Source organism: Eleginops maclovinus, chromosome 19 (genome assembly GCF_036324505.1).
Source record: "Eleginops maclovinus isolate JMC-PN-2008 ecotype Puerto Natales chromosome 19, JC_Emac_rtc_rv5, whole genome shotgun sequence".
NCBI lineage: Eukaryota > Metazoa > Chordata > Actinopteri > Perciformes > Eleginopidae > Eleginops > Eleginops maclovinus.
In genome coordinates this window covers 3,730,218-3,750,119 of record NC_086367.1, presented here as the reverse complement: position 1 = coordinate 3,750,119, position 19,902 = coordinate 3,730,218, and the positions used below count along the sequence as shown (strand labels likewise).

The following is a 19,902-nucleotide window of genomic DNA, read 5'->3' as shown; positions in this document are numbered from 1 at the left end:
AGATGTTTTGATAAAGAACAAATTTTAAAAAGAGTTTAAATGAGGTTTGTAAATGTCTTCTTTCCCTCCTCCAGGTCCACGTGAAGGCCCATTTCGACTACGACCCCTCAGATGACCCTTATGTGCCCTGCAGAGAGCTGGGCCTGTCCTTCCAGAAGGGAGATATCCTCCACATTATCAGCCAGTCCGACCCCAACTGGTGGCAGGCCTACAGGGACGGAGACGAGGACAACCAGCCGCTCGCCGGACTCGTACCAGGTAATTCCCTCCCTCTCTGTCATTTTTTTCCTATTGGGTGTTTGACATACAGCATCTTAGTAAAACTCTAGATGGTTGGCTGTGGCACTCCAATGCATTCCATGTGTTCCAGCTCTTTGTTGCATGATATTACATTTTCTTCATTGATATTCTCTCTTTTTTTCCACAGGGAAGAGTTTCCAGCAGCAAAGAGAAGCCATGAAACAGACCATAGAAGAAGACAAGGAGCCGGAGAAGTCTGGTATGTTACTCTATTTGGCATCACAAAGATCCCTCCATAAAAACACACATTTATGATACAAACACAACAGGATAATCTCCACATATTAACACCACCTTATTCATTTTGAGGTGTAAATGCAATCACCAGAAGTAGAAAGCTAATGTTCAAACTAAAAGCGGCTAATATTGTGATTGATGGTGTTTAGTAATTTCCTCAGCTCGTGTTAACCACAGACCTTATTTCATGCTTCTAACCAATAAGACTTTAGAAAAACCATTAAACTTGAGGCAAGGTAACCAGAAGTGCTAAAATGCTAACTCATTTGTGGGTTTTATGACTCATTCCTGCACCACTCTTTAACCTGATGAATTACTCTTTTAGGTTAATAATGCTGTTTATAGTTTGTCGATGTCCAATTCTCCAAAATGCAGATTTTTCCCATAAAATGTTAACGTGATGCCAGAAAATCAAAAACGGTATAATGAGTCCAGAAATATGAAGATGGGGTCAGATATCTGGTCAGACGTCAAAGACAGCTTTGTTTTTAGGGAGAATAAATATGGGATGGATGTCTGGTGGTTCTGCCGGTGCACGAGTGGCAGGCAGCAGGCTGACACTGAAACTGAGATTACTGAATTACATCCTTTCTTTTACTCTCCTTTTTTCTGGAGAGAAGTAAAGAAACCATAGCTCTGGATTTATTTGTTGTTTGTGGTGCAATATATGACTCAGCAGCTTTAAGACATGAACAAACTAGGGCCTTAATTTTGTGTTGAAGTGACGTTAGCGCCCTCATACTATATTGTTCTAGAAAAATCCCTGCTGTATATGTTCCTGCATACATTAAATACAATAGGTCTTGCAGCTCAATGTGTGTGTTTTATGTTGTCGTTTACAGGGAAGCTGTGGTGTGCGAAGAAGAACAAGAGGAAGAGAAAGAAGCTGCTGTACAACACTCAAAAGAATGATGGTAGGACTTCCTGTTTTACTGTAACTCACCAACATTTGATAGAAAGTGAAGTGAAATACAAAATGTACATATTTCACATTTTTTCCTGTTCAAAACCTTACCAGTTTGTCTAAATGTAGAACATTTAAACCACTGTTCCCTGGCTTACATCATGATCAATTTGTGTTTTAAATGTCACTCCAGTATTTATTTAGTCTTCTTAAAGTTTGTCCTTTGGATCATATTTTTTAAAAATTCTGTTCTTCCTCTCAATTTGCCAGATGTCGATAACGAGGAGATCCTGACCTATGAGGAGATGGCTTTGTACCACCAGCCGGCCAATCGGAAGCGGCCAATCGCCCTGATTGGTCCAGGCAGTTGTGGGCAGGCAGAGCTCCGACAAAAACTGCTCAACAGCCAACCAGAGCGCTTTGCTGGAGCCGTGCCCCGTAAGATTACACACACACACACTCATTTACCACATGCTTTCTTGTGTTTGTGGGTATACTGACCTGTGTGTGATTGTCATAGACACCACTCGGAGCCGGCGGGATGGCGAGCTGGGCGGTCGAGATTATCATTTTGTGTCTCGCCAGACGTTTGAGGCAGAACTGTCAGCAGGTAAGCTCTCAATACATACATGTTATTGAATATACACTGTAATAACACACTGTAATAACACACTGTAATAACACACTGTAATAACACACTGTAATATCACACACTAATATCACACACGGTAATAACACACTGTAATAACACTGTAATAACACACTAATACACACTGTAATAACACACTGTAATACACTAACACTGTAGTAACACACTGTAATAACACACTGTAATAACACACTAATAACACACTGTAGTAACACACTGTAATAACACACTGTAATAACACACTGTAATAACACACTAATAACACACTGTAATAACACACTGTAATAACACACTGTAATCACACACTGTAATAACACACTGTAATACACTGTAATATCACACTGTAATATCACACTGTAATAACACACTGTAATATCACACACTAATAACACACTGTAATAACACACTGTAATAACACACTGTAATAACACACTGTAATATCACACACTAATAACACACTGTAATAACACACTGTAATAACACACTCTAATAACACACTGTAATAACACACTCTAATAACACAATGTAATAACACACTGTAATAACACACTGTAATAACACACTGTAATAACACACTCTAATAACACACACTAATAACACACTGTAATAACACACTCTAATAACACACTGTAATAACACACTGTAATAACACACTAATAACACAATGTAATAACACACAGTAATAACACACTGTAATAACACACTGTAATAACACACTCTAATAACACACTGTAATAACACACTGTAATATCACACTGTAATAACACACTGTAATATCACACACTAATAACACACTGTAATAACACACTGTAATAACACACAGTAATAACACACTGTAATAACACACTGTAATAACACACTCTAATAACACACTCTAATAACACACTGTAATAACACACTGTAATATCACACTGTAATAACACACTGTAATATCACACACTAATAACACAATGTAATAACACTGTAATAACACACAGTAATAACACACTGTAATAACACACTCTAATAACACACACTAATAACACACTGTAATAACACACTCTAATAACACACTCTAATAACACACTGTAATAACACACTCTAATAACACACTCTAATAACACACTCTAATAACACACTCTAATAACACACACTAATAACACTATGTAATAACACACTCTAATAACACACTGTAATAACACACACTAATAACACACGGTAATAACACACTGTAATAACACACGGTAATAACACACTGTAATAACACACTGTAATAACACACTCTAATAACACCATGTAATAACACACTCTAATAACACCATGTAATAACACACTCTAATAACACACTGTAATAACACACTGTAATAACACACTGTAATAACACACTAATAACACACTGTAATAACACACTGTAATAACACACTAATAACACACTGTAATAACACACTAATAACACACTAATAACACACACATAAAAAAGGAGTTTATGACACACATAATTAATTGTCTGAAAAGACATTCAATTATTATTATTATTACATCATGTATTATTATTTATATAGTCAGTGTCAGAGCTTTTTCTTCTTTTTGGTACTGAAGCACAGTATATTACGTGAATCTCAATAACAAGCCTAAATTAAAGAAAAATTCCCTTTTTTTAAAGATATTTACAAAAAGAGGAGTCCTCAAAAAAAGATTTAGGAACACATTTAGAGCATATTAAGTATTCATTCAATAAACATTAAGTTGCAAGCGTGCCAGTGAAGCCAGAAAAGGACAGGGCCTTAAAGTGTGGGTGTTTAATTTCCCCCATCACAATTTCCTGTGCACTTCCTCAGGTTCCCACCCAATTTTTTGGGTTGACATGCACACACTCACTAGCTGAAAATACCAGCACCACTGTCTCTATGGTAACAAGCTTCAATTGTGTCATTTTCACTAGAGTTAGTAAGGAAACAGCCAATGGTTCGCATGGTAAAGTGTCATTTTCCAACCAGATTAACCATATGAAATGTTCCTCCCTTACATACAGTATATTAGCAAATCCTAACTTACCTAAATTAAAATGAAATGAACCCCAAAAATAATTTATAAAACACATTAAAAACTAAAATGTACACATTGTACTGCAGCAATGTGGAATGTCATAGTGTTGAAAAAATATATTACATGAAGAAATCTGGTAAATAAAATGTTCCTCCTTCTTCTTTAAACAGGAAAGCTGATCGAGTCTGGAGACTTTGAGAAGAACATGTACGGGACAAGTTCTGACTCAGTGAGGCAGGTCATCAACACTGGGAAGATCTGTGTGCTGTGTCTGCACACACAGGTACACACACACACACACACACACACACACACACACACACACACACACACACACACACACACACACACACACACACACACACACACACACACACACACACACACACACACTCTGATGACGCAGGGTGGTGTAGTGATGCTTATGGTCGAATCCTTATGTATGTGTATGTTTGTGTGTGTGTTTAAAGGCTCTAAAGGTGTTGAGGAGCTCAGACTTAAAGCCTTACATCATCTTCATAGCCCCGCCCTCCCAGGAAAGACTCCGTGCCTTATTGGCTAAAGACAACAAAAACCCCAAGGTTCCTGTCTGACTGTTCACACTTCCTGTTCACAATCAGTCAACACACATATCTCCAGTGTTAACATCCCACTGTGTGTGTGTGTGTGTGTGTGTGTGTGTGTGTGTGTGTGTGTGTGTGTGTGTGTTTGTGTGTGTTGTGCAGCCAGAGGAGCTGCGGGACATCATCGAGAAGGCGCGCGAGATGGAGCAGAGCTGCGGACATCTGTTTGACGCCGTCATCGTCAACACGGACCAGGACAAAGCCTTCAATGAGCTGCTGAGACTCATCAACAAACTGGACACTGAGCCACAGTGGGTGCCCTGCTCCTGGCTGCGCTGAGAACAGACACACACACACACACACACACACACACACACACACACACACACACACACACACACACACAGGTCATAAAGTGACAATGGAGTACACTTTTGTACATTCAACAAACTGGAACCTTAAGCGCTGTGTGGGAGTAACACAGAGCATCATGGCCGCTGTTAGGGGAAAGCTAATCTGAGATTTTGAGAGTTGTAATGTTATGAGAAAACGTTTTAGTGAAGTGTGTCGAGTGGGTGAAAAATGAGTCCTTAAACCTGGAAATTAGTTAGCATTTTAGCACTTCCGCTTCCCTCGCCTCAAAGCTTTTTGAACATTTGTTGTGTTAGCTGTCTGAAATAAGGTCTGTGGCTGAAGAGAATTTCACGTTTCATCCTAAGAATACTTCAGTTAATACCTCACTGATGAATTTAAAAACAGCGTTTGCTAACAAGTGACTAAATAAGAAGACTAAACGTCATCACACACAACATTAGCCGCCTATAGCTTAGCGGTGGTGGTGTGAATCATGTGACCGCGATGTAGTTTTATAGCGTAGCGTTAGCTTGTGGAGATTGCATTTACGAGTAAAAAATATAAAAGTGGTGTTAAAATGTGGAGATTATCCGGCTGAACTGAAAGTGTAAGAATCACAAACGTGACTGCCACAGATCTTATTTACTGCAAAATTCTCAAATCCAATGCAAAACTCCCATTGCTTTTAGTCATGGGAACCAATGCGCTTCCTACAAAAAAAAAAAACTTTATGGCCTTTGTTCATCTTAATCTCCTCATTAGACACATCAAAGTTAATATCTGGAATATTTTTTGTAAATCTACGACTTCATATATTGCCTTATTTTAATGATTTTGTTCTCTAGAGAACCTTTTATATCACAGTTCTCAAAATGTTCTGTTCAAATGTAATTTATATCTAAAGAAATACTACTACTATAAGCTTTCTTTCAATACATATAAGGAGTTTGACATTTAAGGAATTAACAGTTTAAATGTTATGACTACATATTATTCTGAAATTCAACTTTATTCTCATAACCTTATGACTTTAAATCAAACTCTCAGATTAGAGGTTTTCTTCGCATTGATGCTACTGATGCTAAATAGCAGTCAGAATCCTATAGAATGTATTAACCAGGCACTGATGATAATAATTCCTGCAATATAAACCTTATGTGTATTCACTGTCCTTAAAGTGAGAGACCCTCCCAGAGGGGTCTCTGTTGGTGCCTGACTGCTCCCTCATGTTTATATTCAGCAGCGACATACACACACTCTAATCATCACACTATAGTGAGACCAAAACATGGACCTGGAAAAGCCTTTCTTTCTGTTTTATTTTAAGAGAGGAACGTGGGGCCTCATCTAAGTTGCGTTCTTTTATCTTGTGATCATTTCAACCAATAATAATTCAACATATTTAAACTATAACAGTCCAGTTATTTAAACTTGTTGCAGTGCTTAGAATATATGACATCAAAATAAAATCAATCTTCTTAGCGTCGTAGTAAAGAAAAATAAATGAGGCCCCCGGTGCGGAATAAATGTGACATTAATTTAAACCACTGAGCCACGGCATTCACTGCTATGAAGAACACACACTCACACACACTCTGTATGAAGCAGTGTCTTGACTTCCTCTGACTGACTGACTGTTGAACAGCTGGCTCTTCACACTTTTTAATGAACACTGAAATAAAGGACACAGCACTTGATATTTTTTGACTGTTTGATTTTTTTTCTTACTGACTGTCCCGTCTGATTACACTAAATAGAGATGACCTCTGACCCTGAGCCCTGAGGGGCTGCTGGGTAAAGAAAACGTGAACGTTTTAGTCTTTAGTTGGCACATGATGCTGAATTTATTATATATTTTGTGTGCGCGTGAACGAATGTGTGTCTCAAATATTTTTGCCTGACAAAGTATCACTGTTATCACTGGGTAGAGCATTTATATATTTGTAATATTGAAGATAGATTTATGAAGTCCAGAATGCACCAACAGGATTGCAGGTTCCACCTTTCGCCTCAAGCCATTTGTTAAGGAGGAAGAGGGTGCGAGGCTTCACTGTATTGAAAGTAAAGTTCATGGATACCACTTCTTGTTATCAGAAATCATTTCTCCTGAGTAAATCTGCTTCTTTTTGTATGAATATTCACAATGAATGAATAAATAGACGATTGATGAAAAACTACTCACCTTGTGTTTTTTGTTGTTTGAGACCCTATTATATATATTTTTCCCACACTCAAATAATTCATTGTCAGAATTCTGATCTTAATCTTAAAACAAAAAACGTTTTGTTAAATCTCCATTTTTAAAAAATGATCCCCCTAATCCTCTGCTGTGTTCCACTGATGGTGAGGATGACCTTCTTCTATGTGTTGTGGTAACGTGAGTGAGCCACACGGGGGCGCTGCTCTGCAGTTTATTGTTGCCATGTGCTGTGCTTCAGTTTACTTTCTCAGATCTTCCACTTCACTTATGATTTAGTCCAAATTAATATACCTGCTCCTTTGATTTTGCAATCATCATGTGTGTTGGCTGCATGTTTGGTCTGGTTCTGAACAGGAAGTTGCTAAACTGCTTCTTTCCTGTCTGATCATGCAAAATCAATGACTCGGGCTGATTTTTCGCTCTAGCCTCACCCTGATACACCCTTATTTCCTTGACAGGTACTGCTGACTACACTGAGATCAGCAAAAGAGCATCTTACTCCACTAACACAGTAAATTATTCTCTCTGTAAACTAGAATGGCAAAATGGTCAAGTTTAAATGTTAACTTTGGTTTCTTTATAAAAACTTAAAGACTTTATAGAAATAACATTTTCCAGATATAAATCAATTGTTGTCAGTCACTATACTTTACATTTGGCTCCAAGGGAAATTCCCATAAATATGTGGAGGTTGTCCCCCTTATCCTTTCTTCTGGGTTTGTTATATTGAATATGTTTTGATTACAGTATTGTGTATATGTTTTAGGATCTTTACTTTTATTTTCATTTTCTTGTTTTTATTTGTGGATTTTTTTTTTTTTTCATTCTATTATTCCCTTCCCAGTCAGCTCTGATTGGTTAGCTGGCCTGCTCTATTGTGAATGATCAATCACTTGGAGCTCTCCCGCCCAGTTATGATCATGTACAATGTCTAGGAATGCTAGCCATAGAACCTCAAGTGTTACATAGGGATGTCACTATGTTACTGAAGTAAAACAATGGAGTCCACTGGAGGTGTTTAAGGCAGGGGGTAAGTGTGTGGGAGAGAAATTCCCTCTCGAGGGAACACAGGGAGTTTAGTCTTTGCTGACCATTTACATGCACAAAAACCTAACACACTACAGGAAAGGGCAATCCTCAAAGAGCATAATAGGGACCCTTGAAGTTAACTTTTTAGAAACTTGCCATTAATATTTATATTTCATAGATGCCACCTCTTTCTGCATAGTAATTTATCTCTGGTCCTCAACCACTGGTCATCTTATCTTGTGCAAAAGCTAAACAATCTCCAAAATAATATATCTTAATTCTGTGTCCTCTATTCCTCTTAACCAAATTATAAATAGGAAAGGAAGAAAAATAGTCAACCTTATTGGAGCTTTCATTATATCAAAACCAGTCTAGCTCAATATATTACGTATGTAAAACAGTCCAATAATGTTAGGATACCAAAAAAGTAAGTTTTCTACTTCAGAATCTTTTTCAAGATGTTAATTATCTTGTTGCTTCTTGGCTCTTTTGCTCACGACAGGAGGCGGTGACGTAAGACTGAGAATAAAAAACAAAACTGCATAGTAATTGGCTGATTTACGAAATAGGGGCGGGAACTACGCTTTTGCAGCAGCGGATTGGTCTCTGGTGCTGTCAGTCAACCCTTTCGTTCCTTTTGTCGCACGGACAGGTTGATGGAGAGAAAGGAGGTATAGAGCGACAGAGGGACGTGGTGGAGATGTAGCAAACTACGGAAATAACTATTTTAACGTTTTATGCTTTTCTATAGTGCATTTAAGTTTCTCTGCTTTCTTTACTTTTCTTAACCTATTTCACGGCCGTTTGTGTCGATTTACGTTCCGAGTCGTGTATCCTTGGCAACGCGAACTACTGTCCCGAGAAGTTTGGACCAAGTGTGTTACACCAACCGGAAAATAAACTGGATATTTCCCCGCCGAAATAACGGAAATGACTCTGCTTTGCACATGGAAGTATTTCAAACTGTTTTGATTCAAATTCAACGTTTTTCATTTTAAACCCAGTGTTTGGGGAAACGGGACAGCGCGAGACAATAGTAGTGCAAGAGGGAGCTCGTGCTGGGGGGAATCGATGCCTCGCGGGGGCTTTGTTCTGCCGCGAGCCTTCTGCTGAGACCGACTGATGGCCGCTGGATTTATGAATGTTTACTGATTAATAAACGGATTGAAAAGCCTTTAGAACAACATGGAGATGACTCTGTCCGAGTTACTGTCCACTTTCATGGAGTCTCCGCTGGTGGTGTGGGTGAGTCGGAGCAGCACGCACACACACACACACACTCACACACACAAACACTTGCTGACCTCTGACTCTTTTACTTTCTCTGTTGTCTTTCTCTCAGTTCAGCAACATTTCTTTAAAACTACCAAACTATAATAGAAACAGAACTTTGCCCTCCATTTTACCGTTGTGTAGGAGCTTAACCCAATGAGAGACACTGTTCTGACCGGTACATTACAAGGAAAGTACCTTCAAAGTGAAAGCCTCCGATTAAGTGATCCATCGTGTTGGTGTTTCTGTGACTTACAAAGTTAAGGCCCTATTATATTTGAACAGAATCATAACATTATGTGTTTCCTCACTGGTTACAGATTCTGTTTCTTGGCCTTTCCACCATGTTTTGCTAACACATTGATGTACAAGAGACTCTCCCTTACTCGACACACATATTATTGCTTATGCATGTGTGAAACTGTCAAAATATGAATCAGATCGAACATTACTGCAGCTCATTGCAAAGCTTCCAACTGGGACAGAGCTATCAGTTGCTCAAAACTAATGGAAACTCGATCTAGAGTAATGTAGCAACAGTTATCCCATTTGCAAACATCAGAAATGTGCTCTTCTCTGTGTAGTGTAATATTCCTCACAACATAAAAACAAACAGAAACGAGGTTTGCATATTTTTGGTTGGTTGTTGCCACTAGTCAACAACACTTTTCCCCAACTGTTTGGACACACACATAGCCACATTGTAACTGTTAGTGACAGGAACCAAAAATGGAACAGATTTCCACAATTATTCTTTGAATTGAATAAGTATAAATATAGTGTTACATGTGCTGACAATGTTTAAAAAAAAAAATGAATACAGCATACCCAACTAACATTACAATATGATTTTTAAATATTATTTTTGGGCCAGTTCAGCCTTTATTAATATGATATGTTTTTCATGGTTTAATGTTCAAAAAGCTCTTTATTTTTCATCATACTGCCTGTATGACCTCACCTCTTTTCACCGTCTGTCTGAAACCAGAGCCCAGTCTGCTCTGATTGGTTACCTGGCCGGCTCTGTTCCGGTTGATCACCCGCTTAGAGATGTCCCGCCCGTAGCCTATCATGTACAATGTGGCGGAGTGCTAAGTTAACTAATAGAAGCGTGGGTGTTACATATTCTATTTTAAAGAAGTCAACAAGGAGTCCAATGGAGGAGTTTCAGGCAGGGATTGTAGCCTTTGCAGACCATTTATATGCACAAAAACCCTATAGAACACACTCCAGAAAATGGAAAACCCCATAAAGCATAGTGAAATTAACACCATTTCACTATCAGTATAGTTCTTAAAAAAAGACTCCCACTTTGACCAAAACTTTGATTCGCTGTTGGCTACCGGGTCGCCCCTTTACTTGTTCTGATGCATTCAAATGTTCTAATGACAAATGAGTGTCTTTTTAGTGCCAAATATCCTCGTTGTCTCACTACTCCTCTGCTACAGCTTTGCAAGAAACATTTAGCATGGAGTGTAAGGAGGCATTTTCATACTTCAACAGACTGTAACTCTGGAAGACACTCAGTTAAATTAGTTCTTATCATGACCCTGGCTCCAAAATGGTGGAAGAATATTGATATCATGGCTGCAGAAAGTCTACCCAGCTTCCGTTGCATACTTAAAACACACCTGTTTCCTGACCAAATATTTTTAAAAAAACCCTGTTTCTCTTCTGTATGTAGCCCTCAGAACAGTTCGGCTTATTTGCAGCTGATGTCCTTGCAGGATTCTTGTTCCTTTGTGTTTGTTCCTTTTGGGTTGAATGCACTGATTGTCGCTTTGGAAAAAAGGGTCAGCTATTGTAACGTAATGATCTGGAAACTCAGTATTTAGTATGATGTCCTCAAGCATATTAAGTCAAAAGAAAAACATGGATACAGTGTTAAGCTTATACTTCCAGGTGTGATGTAGTAACTTGTTTCTCTGTCTCTAGGTGCGGACGCTGGGCCCTCTGGGTTCCTGTGAAGACGCAGGCTCAGAGGAGCAGGTGCACATGTTCATGGAGCTGGTGGACGGCGTCTTCCTGCACAAGATCATGACACACATGTAGGTAACCCCACACAGTGAGAGGTCCACATTTTATTTGCATGAGTCAGTGAAAGAGGTTCTTTGATGTGTTTCTGGGCCTGGGTATATTAACGGTAATCAGTTAATCCAGTATTTCCTGTGTGTCTGTGTGTGTCTGTGTGAGTTACTGTGTGCACGACCACATCCTGACTCGCTTGGTTTCAGGTTGTAAACGTCACCCGCCAGATGTGCTGCTGAAGTCTGCATAAAGAATCAGCATGTTATGAGAGAGCATGAGTTAGATCATTAACAGGCCCTTTAGAACTGACCCGCTGTCAGTTTGAACTTTGGCTCAGGACGTGCACAGTAGCAGACGGGTAGTGTGTGCTGCAACAGATCTCAACTTGGACTCCGCTGCTCTTACCATTTTCATGTAATGCTTATAATTATCTCAATTGTGCATCTTGCAAGGTTGCAACACTACCACAGGGACAAAATCTGTTCACAGACAGACTGAGAGAAATATATATATATAGTATCCACATTGCACTTTTTTCTGACGGCGCCATCTTTCTCAATTGATTGCAACGAGAACAGAGCAAAAACTCGAAGGGAAAGTGCCACACCCGACCTTTTTCTGAGCAAGTGTTTCTGGTGTAAAATATTAAACATTTTCCAGAAAGCACCCTGTTTTTGACCGTGTTTGTCAGCTGGAAACTATCATAATAAAGATCTGAAAGTTGATTTGTTGGAGCAGGTTAGCCGGGTGGACCATGGATTTTGATGTCGACTTTAATCTCCGTTTACGGACTGCCTTCCTCCCTGTTATTTGTAATAGTGAAAAAACTAATTTACAGTCGCAGAAACGGATGATAAAATCCAACGGGGTGAAAATTAGTCTCTCACGCAACAGCGGTTAGGATATGGATGTAATGTCAAGATATTGTTGTCATAGAAATATCTTGACACTGTTTCACCACTGTTGTATGATATTCTAGGATCAACCCTTGCCTTTTATTCTCTATTTGAGCTATTTTATATTCCTTTGACTTTGTTTCTTCAACCATGACCACCAACAGGAAGAGTGTTGCTCTCACATTCTGTATGAATGAGCTTTACCGCTAATTCTGGAAGCCGTAGATCAAGGAGGACAAACTGCTTGCTGAGATATAAGCACCACACTCACCGACAGCTCAATCTAGAGTCTGCTCAAACAAACATGCTTTCTGTGTTTGTTATGGGACTGTTCTCCTCTGAAAGACACGGCCAAAAACCAACTCTTCCTCCAGTTTCTACTGTGACGAGAAAGCGAGTTTTCTACGGCAGTGCGCTCAGAAAAATGATTCTGGGATCAGTGCTACGTATTCCTCAGGAGGAACAGCATAGGCTCTCTCCTTATTAGGAACAATTGAAAAAGAATCTGGTGGTCAGAAAAATGTGATATATTATGCACACAGGCCCTGAACGGTGGACATTTTCCCATCACGACACATGCATACATCTGGTAAATGATAAATATCTACATTTAGAAACGCTTTATTCATTCTTAAAGCACTTTTACATATACATGTCAGACCCATGCATAAAGAGGCAGGGGCTCCCATGCCCCCTGTTAAAGGAGGCTACCGTTCATTAAGTGACATTAAATATCTTGCCAATCACAAGCTGAACATATATTGGTGTTTTTGTCAAGGCTGACTAATATTATTCTCCTTTCATTGTTTATAAATAGGAGGGACACATTTGGCACTAATGCTGTCCACTGATAATAACGACACATACCTACTTGTGCTGAATCCAACCCTCCTCCCATCCAGACGGCCCTCTGTCCCCAATCACCCCACATGTTCATATGTCAGTTATTGTCTTGGGAAACAATGATAATCACCCTATTGTTCTCCCCGCAATGAATATAGGCTGGAGGGGGGGGGGGGGGGTGTCATTAGGACTGTCAAAGGGGTTTGTTGGAAAGTGGGTTACGGACGAGGAGGCAAGGGTGGAGAGCCTAAAGGAAAGCCAGTCAGAGGAGCAGTAAGCAGTCTGAACTATAAATCCCTTTTTCAAAATACTCACTCTGAGTCACTCTGAAACTGGAGCTGAAGTTGAAGTGTTGGTCAACATAGTGTCACTGAAATGAGGGGAGCTGCTTCTGAAATGGACGTGCTGAAAGAAGTGTGACGAATAAGCGCTCAATTCACTTAAAGAGCTGAGTGAAGTGTATCTGAAGTGCTGAAAGAAGTTTAAACTGTGTAGGTGAAAGTCAACAAAGAACTTACTGCAACTTAAAGTCAAAAGAATTGATGTTTTGGCTGAATTGGAAGTTCTGAAAGTAGATGGAATAAATTGTGTGTTTTAAATTTGTGTGAAATTGTGAAAGATGTTTTGTCCAAATGTGAAAAGGGGTCCATTTAAATACGAGTGCAGTTGAAGTGCTGAAGGAGTATACATTTCAGAAGTGTTGAATTGAGCTGGAAGTGTAAAAGAAGGGAAGTAATAACCCATGAGTATTATCTGAAAGCACTAGGATTACATGGTGTTTTAATGGAGTGAGTAAGTAAAACTTGTCAGTCATTTTGCAAACAGCACTCTGTGGTTGAAGATATACCTTTTGGAATAATTGTTGCACTTTATGCCATATTATCCCAAAACAATACCTAGAAAGATGTGACTTTGGGCACTGATGAATGATATGTTTCTGTTTCCTCACATTTCTGTCCTATTTTGTTGAAGTTTTAGTTTAGAAATGTCAGTTGGAGCTTAACCACTGCACCAGATGAAACATGGCAAATGATGAAAGCGGAAGTCGTTCAGTGGAGAATAAAATCATGTGAAATGTCACTCTGTAACCCTATTATTGTTCAGAGCTGATTAAGCACAAACAAGTTACAACTCCATTTGTAGATTGAGTGTTTTATTCAGCTTTATTTCAGTAAGCAAATTGCATTATCAAGGAGCTCAGATGGTAAGGATCACTTGTGAATGCTTGGCCATGGAATGGAAGTTTGTTTTCAAGCCTCTGTGTCGTCAGAATCATCCCCATTATGCAGCAGACTGACTCCATGATAGTAGGTCAGCCAGACAGCGTCACCCCACCCGTTCATATGCAAATCAGTCTGGCACAGGCTGGCGAGTGTCGGGCATAAATCCTAATCCAACACAATAGTAACCCTGCATTGGGGACGTGTGTGTGTGTAATATGATCTTTTGTTTTAAGTAGCACCCATTGACGTCATTCTAAGTAATGCGTTTGTGTCTCCACAGCGACCCCAGCCCCACCAATCAGAGACTGACCAAGAATGTGAACAATGACGTGTCGCTCCGCCTCTACAACCTGACCGTCCTCACCAGACACATCAGGACGTACTACCAGGTATGCTAACACAAGAAACTACGGCAACACTGATAGGTCACACTGCGCTACAGCAGACACGCAGCAATCCAGATTGTAATTATCATTAGAAAAAAGGTTTACCCACACAAGAAGTCTTATCCAAGTAGAATAAATAAAGACCGGTGCAGCGATGATGTCATTTTGTTGGACGACCTGAAAGTTAGCATCTCAAGGGCTACCAAGACAAAAAGTCAATGGGATTTTTTTTCCATTTGATTTCTGAATAGTACAGGAAATAAGCTCTGTTGCAAACACACACTTATGATACTTACATGTTTTGTTCAACATCACCACCACCTAAGCTAAAGGCAGCTAATGCTAGGCATGGTGACGTTTAGTAGTCACATTTAGTAACTTGTTAGCAACCGCCACTTTAGGAAACGTAGACGCTTCAGACTCCCTAATGTGGTATTTCATCTATTTTAATATGGTTATACTTTTTGGATGTATATGTTAGAGAATAAATTGCGAAAAATCTTGCTTAGGTGCTTAAATGCTAACTCATTTCCAGGTTTGAGGACTCATTCCCGCATCCTCTTCTGCCATTTGTAAATAATGTAGTATTTCTTCACCGGTATTACTGGATATCGCTTGCTCTTTACTTAGTCTCAGTTTGCCTTTCTGTTTTGACATACAGCTGTTATTGAACCGTCAGCTGATTACCTTTGCCTGGGGGGGTTCAAGTATATATATATATGTGTGTGTGTGTGTGTTGTCTCTTAAACATCATTATTTTCATGTGTGTGTCATATGATGTAATGGATGTTAAGAATATGGAAAGGCCCTGCAGACACACACACACATTCCTGAACCACACACGGTGTTTCTCAAATGGAACACATCAGTATGGATCTAACTCTAAACCTACTGCCTGATCATTTTCTAGTCCACTTGCTCGACCACCAATAATCTGATCAATACCGGCAGGAAGTCACACAGTTTGTCGTGCAAAAGTCAGGCTCAGTGTGAAGCACTTTGATATAGGCTAACACATTGATAAAAAAAACGCTTTACTGCTACACTCTTTTCCTTTCTTGTCCAAAAGTGTTTAGTTTCCTTTATGTGTGTATGTTGCATCTTTATAAAGGCTGTGTTCACCTTACATTTATGGTGCTAACAGTACTATCAATTATAATACTGGGTTTTTTTACCTGGAAAAAAAGAGTCCTAAGAAACTCCCATAATGTCACAGTCCTAATTTGGCCAATTATAGCTCATACGTACCAGATTTGGGAAAAGTATGGCCAAACTTCCAGCTGATATTTTACCAATCATAGATACATGTATATACGTTTGTACCACAGTATCTCCCCACACACAAGCAGTCCACTCCCTTCACTGTGTGGGGCTGGAGAGAGAGGAAGTGTGTTTGGGTCAACAGGACATGGCTGCACAGTGTGTGTCCGCCACAACAAGCACAGAGGGTTTATGCCTCTGACCAAACAGCTGTGATTAGCTTCATTCCGCCATTGAATTATCCCCAATGTTTACAAGAATTGTCAAACCTTGTTAAATCTGACGGTCAGTTAAGGTGATGGTGTGTTTTGTTTAGTCTCCTCTTATTAGTTCCACTTTCCACATATGTCAGTGTGTTGGTTGTTTAGGGCTTATGAACATCCCTTTTTCCAGTTTTTTTGTGATAATCGTTCCTGAATTTATGTTTATAGAACTATAGGTTTTAGCCAGATTATGGAGTTTTTCTTTTTGCTCAATGATGAACAACTTTATCCTATCCCACTTATTGTAAGTTGCTTTGGATAAAAGAGTCAGCTAAATGAAATGTAATAAATCAGACAAACCAGCATCTTGAGTTATTATTTTGATTAGAAGCCCCTTAATGGTAGAAGTTCCAGATTATACATGACCTCTCTGTAATACTGAGTATACTAAGTTTAAATGTTTGTATTAATATGACTCCTAAAATGTATATTTCTAGATGATCGTCCGCTTTCAGTTTATTATTTTACTGTCCTCCAAAGTAATGTAATCGTTCGATGTTGAAACACTGGTAAAACCGACTACTACATCAGCCCTACTAATAAAGTATTATGTTGCATTATAGTTATTATTTATAATTTAAGAAATCACATTTCCACTTGGGTCAAAAAACTGTTTGCTCTTTGGAATACTTTGCAAACACAACAGGGCCACGCTCCTGTGCTCCAGAATCAGAACAGCCTTTATTGGACCCACAGAGGGGACATTCAGATTGTTACAGCCCTTAAAGAGCCACAGATAACTTCATACAGTTAAGAAGCATGCTTAAAATATATAAAAAGTAGAAACTACAACATTTACAAAGTAGCTTAAATGTTGATGCTTAAAAACATAGGCTTCTTTTGAAAACCCTATTGGAAGCTATAAAAGAGCCCTAGTTTTACAATGAGCTTACTCACTCTGCTGCCATCTAATTGTGCTGCCTATGCTGAGACATCTATGTCACTCGCTATAAATAGGCTCACAAACAATTTGGTCAACTGTCTTGACATTTGACCAAATCTCTGAGAGAGTCTGCTGTAGTTCTGCTGAATAATGACAGCCATCAAACTGTATAATGACAGCCTTCCTCTGCCTCCACTGCTTTACTGGCTGGCATCTTGCCTATAAATGGAAACATGCTTTACCTCTATAATTTAAAGGATGGACTGAGGAACTCTAAGCTTGGGAAAACAAATTGAGAGCTGTCTTAAACCCTTTGGTAACCTATGGAAACATGTCCTGGATAATGTAAACGTTTGCCCCGGGTCTAGGACAACACAAAGTGGTGGGTGTTTGAATCTCCAGGAAGATTATTTGACACTGTGTCCCTCTAAGATGTATGTCAATGGAGCGGAGCAGGAATGATTCCTTAACCTGGCAATGAGTTAGCATTTGGCCACTTTCGGACTCCCACGTTGTGAAGTCAACGGTTTTTGGTTGTATTCCCGAAATAAGGTCACAAAGTTACGAAATTATCGTTGTTTAAGTAAAATATGTCAAGTAATACCTGAATGTCTGAGGCTGTTATGTATCCTAAAAACAGTAGCTGCTGACAAGTAACTAAATGAGGGAGCTAAAAGTCATCATGGTAAACATTATCCACTTTTAGCTTAGCAGTGGTGACGTGGTTAAGTCCTGGGACTGTGATTTAGTTCCTTTAGTAATACCTTTTCCACTTCAAAATTCCTTAACCAGTGTAAATATGTGGAGATTATGCTGCTGAAAAAAACCTGTAATCATCATAAATGTGTATTTGCAACAGAGCTTACTTTCCACAATATTCCAAAATGGGAAAATCCCGTTGCTTTTTATTTAAGGAAACCATTCAACTTGAAACTGATTAAATGTGAAACAGAACATTTATAAAATACCTTTGTAGACAGTAAACATTTGTTTGTGTGATGAACAATGACCAATCATTTAAAAGGGAAAACTATAATAATGCCATTACCGTTTGTTTTAAACACATGGAAGATGTTAAAATCTCACGATAATTAATGATGACCAATCTTTACATTCTGCCATATTATTTTTTGGGAAAAGACAAGTTATGACATAAAAAACCCTGGAACTTGTGTCGGCCCACCCTATAGGCCATTGTAGCAACAAAGTACCCATTAGAATTAAACCGCAGGGACGCTTAGTCTCGTTCTTCATGGTGACTCGTTCCCAGTAAGCAGTCGGTATTGAAGTGGTTATTTCATCCAATATAACAAGAAAACAAAAGAAACATTTACAGCAAGACCGTACTGTCAACAAAGGTTAGGAACCAAATGACCCTCTTTGTCTTTCCCTTCACCCCACACACAACAGGTGGACTAATAACCTCAATTCACACCTATGAGAAAAGTGCAGGAAGTGGCTAATTACAATGGAGTGTAGGTGTAAACAAACATTGGTAATACTATGTTGTATATCATCCACATATAGACCTGTGGGTTTTTATATGTCCATGTAGGAACGAGGATGTAGCTGTGCATATTAGTAGACTTTTTTCAAGAATGGAGTCCACTTGCACTGACCTGGGACTGATTTATGGAACATAATCACACCCTAAACTGGATGTGAACCCTGCTGAAACAGACAGGTCATTATCTGGTTCAATGTGCCACCGAACGGAAAGCCTTTCAGATAATACAGAATTAATTATAGCATTGATCATGCGTAGAGCTCAAACTGAAGTGTGTGTGTGTGTGTGTGTGTGTGTGTGTGTGTGTGTGTGTGTGTGTGTGTGTGTGTGTGTGTGTGTGTGTGTGTGTGTGTGTGTGTGTGTGTGTGTGTGTGTGTGTGTGTGTGTGTGTGTGTGTGTGTGTGTGTGTGTGTGTGTGTGTGTGTGTGTGTGTGTGTGTGTGTGTGTGTGTGTGTGTGTGTGTGTGTGTGTGTGTGTGTGTGTGTGTGTGTGTGTGTGCTGAACTGGGTCATTTTGGGCAGTCTGGGGTTAATCTGTCCATGGTGGTTAATCTCTAACCACAGTCAAACACCCTCAACACACACTCGCATGCACCCACACCTCACAGTCTAAGTCAATGACTTATGAGCCTCGGAGGGCCACTTAATGTAGTTAAGGATAAGCTGCAAGAACTCACACACACACACACACACACACACACACACACACACACACACACACACACACACACACACACACACACATATATACAGTATATTCAGCTGTTCTTAGGTGGCTAGGCGTTGGCTTTCCAGTGTCTCCTCCCAGTCTCCCCATTGACAAAGCACGAAATATATGCGTGTGTATGGGGGGGGGGGGGTCTGTTACCTCCCTTCTGTTTTGTACCAAGCACAGTAACCTGATATAACGAGCTCTGAATACCGACTCTTTTCACACTATTCCTCTGTTTTCTTCCAACTGTTCACCTAAATGCTGGAAGAATAAATGTGAAACAGAACATTTATAAAATACCTTTGTAGACAGCAAACATTTCTTTTGGTGGTTACAGCTTCTCAAGTGTGACGAACAATAACCGATCTA

The 19,902-nt window shown here is 39.3% G+C and overlaps 2 protein-coding genes across 5 annotated transcripts in view; both read left to right on the top strand.

Annotated features, from left to right (window-relative positions):
- The window catches only part of pals1a (protein associated with LIN7 1, MAGUK p55 family member a), a 30,591-nt gene extending 23,382 nt beyond the window's left edge, over positions 1 to 7,209 (top strand). Inside the window, exons 10-17 of the mRNA XM_063909313.1 lie at positions 75 to 258; positions 428 to 499; positions 1,380 to 1,451; positions 1,712 to 1,879; positions 1,962 to 2,051; positions 4,286 to 4,398; positions 4,586 to 4,696; positions 4,841 to 7,209. Of these exons, the coding sequence (XP_063765383.1) occupies positions 75 to 258; positions 428 to 499; positions 1,380 to 1,451; positions 1,712 to 1,879; positions 1,962 to 2,051; positions 4,286 to 4,398; positions 4,586 to 4,696; positions 4,841 to 5,017 (987 nt within the window). The 3' untranslated portion in view covers positions 5,018 to 7,209. The remainder of the gene's footprint in view (positions 1 to 74; positions 259 to 427; positions 500 to 1,379; positions 1,452 to 1,711; positions 1,880 to 1,961; positions 2,052 to 4,285; positions 4,399 to 4,585; positions 4,697 to 4,840) is intronic.
- A 1,723-nt stretch (positions 7,210 to 8,932) lies between these two features.
- ccdc88c (coiled-coil domain containing 88C) overlaps positions 8,933 to 19,902 on the top strand; it is a 58,432-nt gene continuing 47,462 nt past the window's right edge. For all 4 annotated transcript variants that reach the window (XR_010168010.1, XM_063908322.1, XM_063908321.1 and 1 more), the window contains exons 1-3: positions 8,933 to 9,506; positions 11,469 to 11,581; positions 14,804 to 14,912. Coding sequence is in view for 3 of the 4 variants with exons in the window: in XM_063908322.1 (XP_063764392.1) it covers positions 9,447 to 9,506; positions 11,469 to 11,581; positions 14,804 to 14,912 (282 nt within the window). In the remaining variant the exon portion in view is untranslated. The remainder of the gene's footprint in view (positions 9,507 to 11,468; positions 11,582 to 14,803; positions 14,913 to 19,902) is intronic.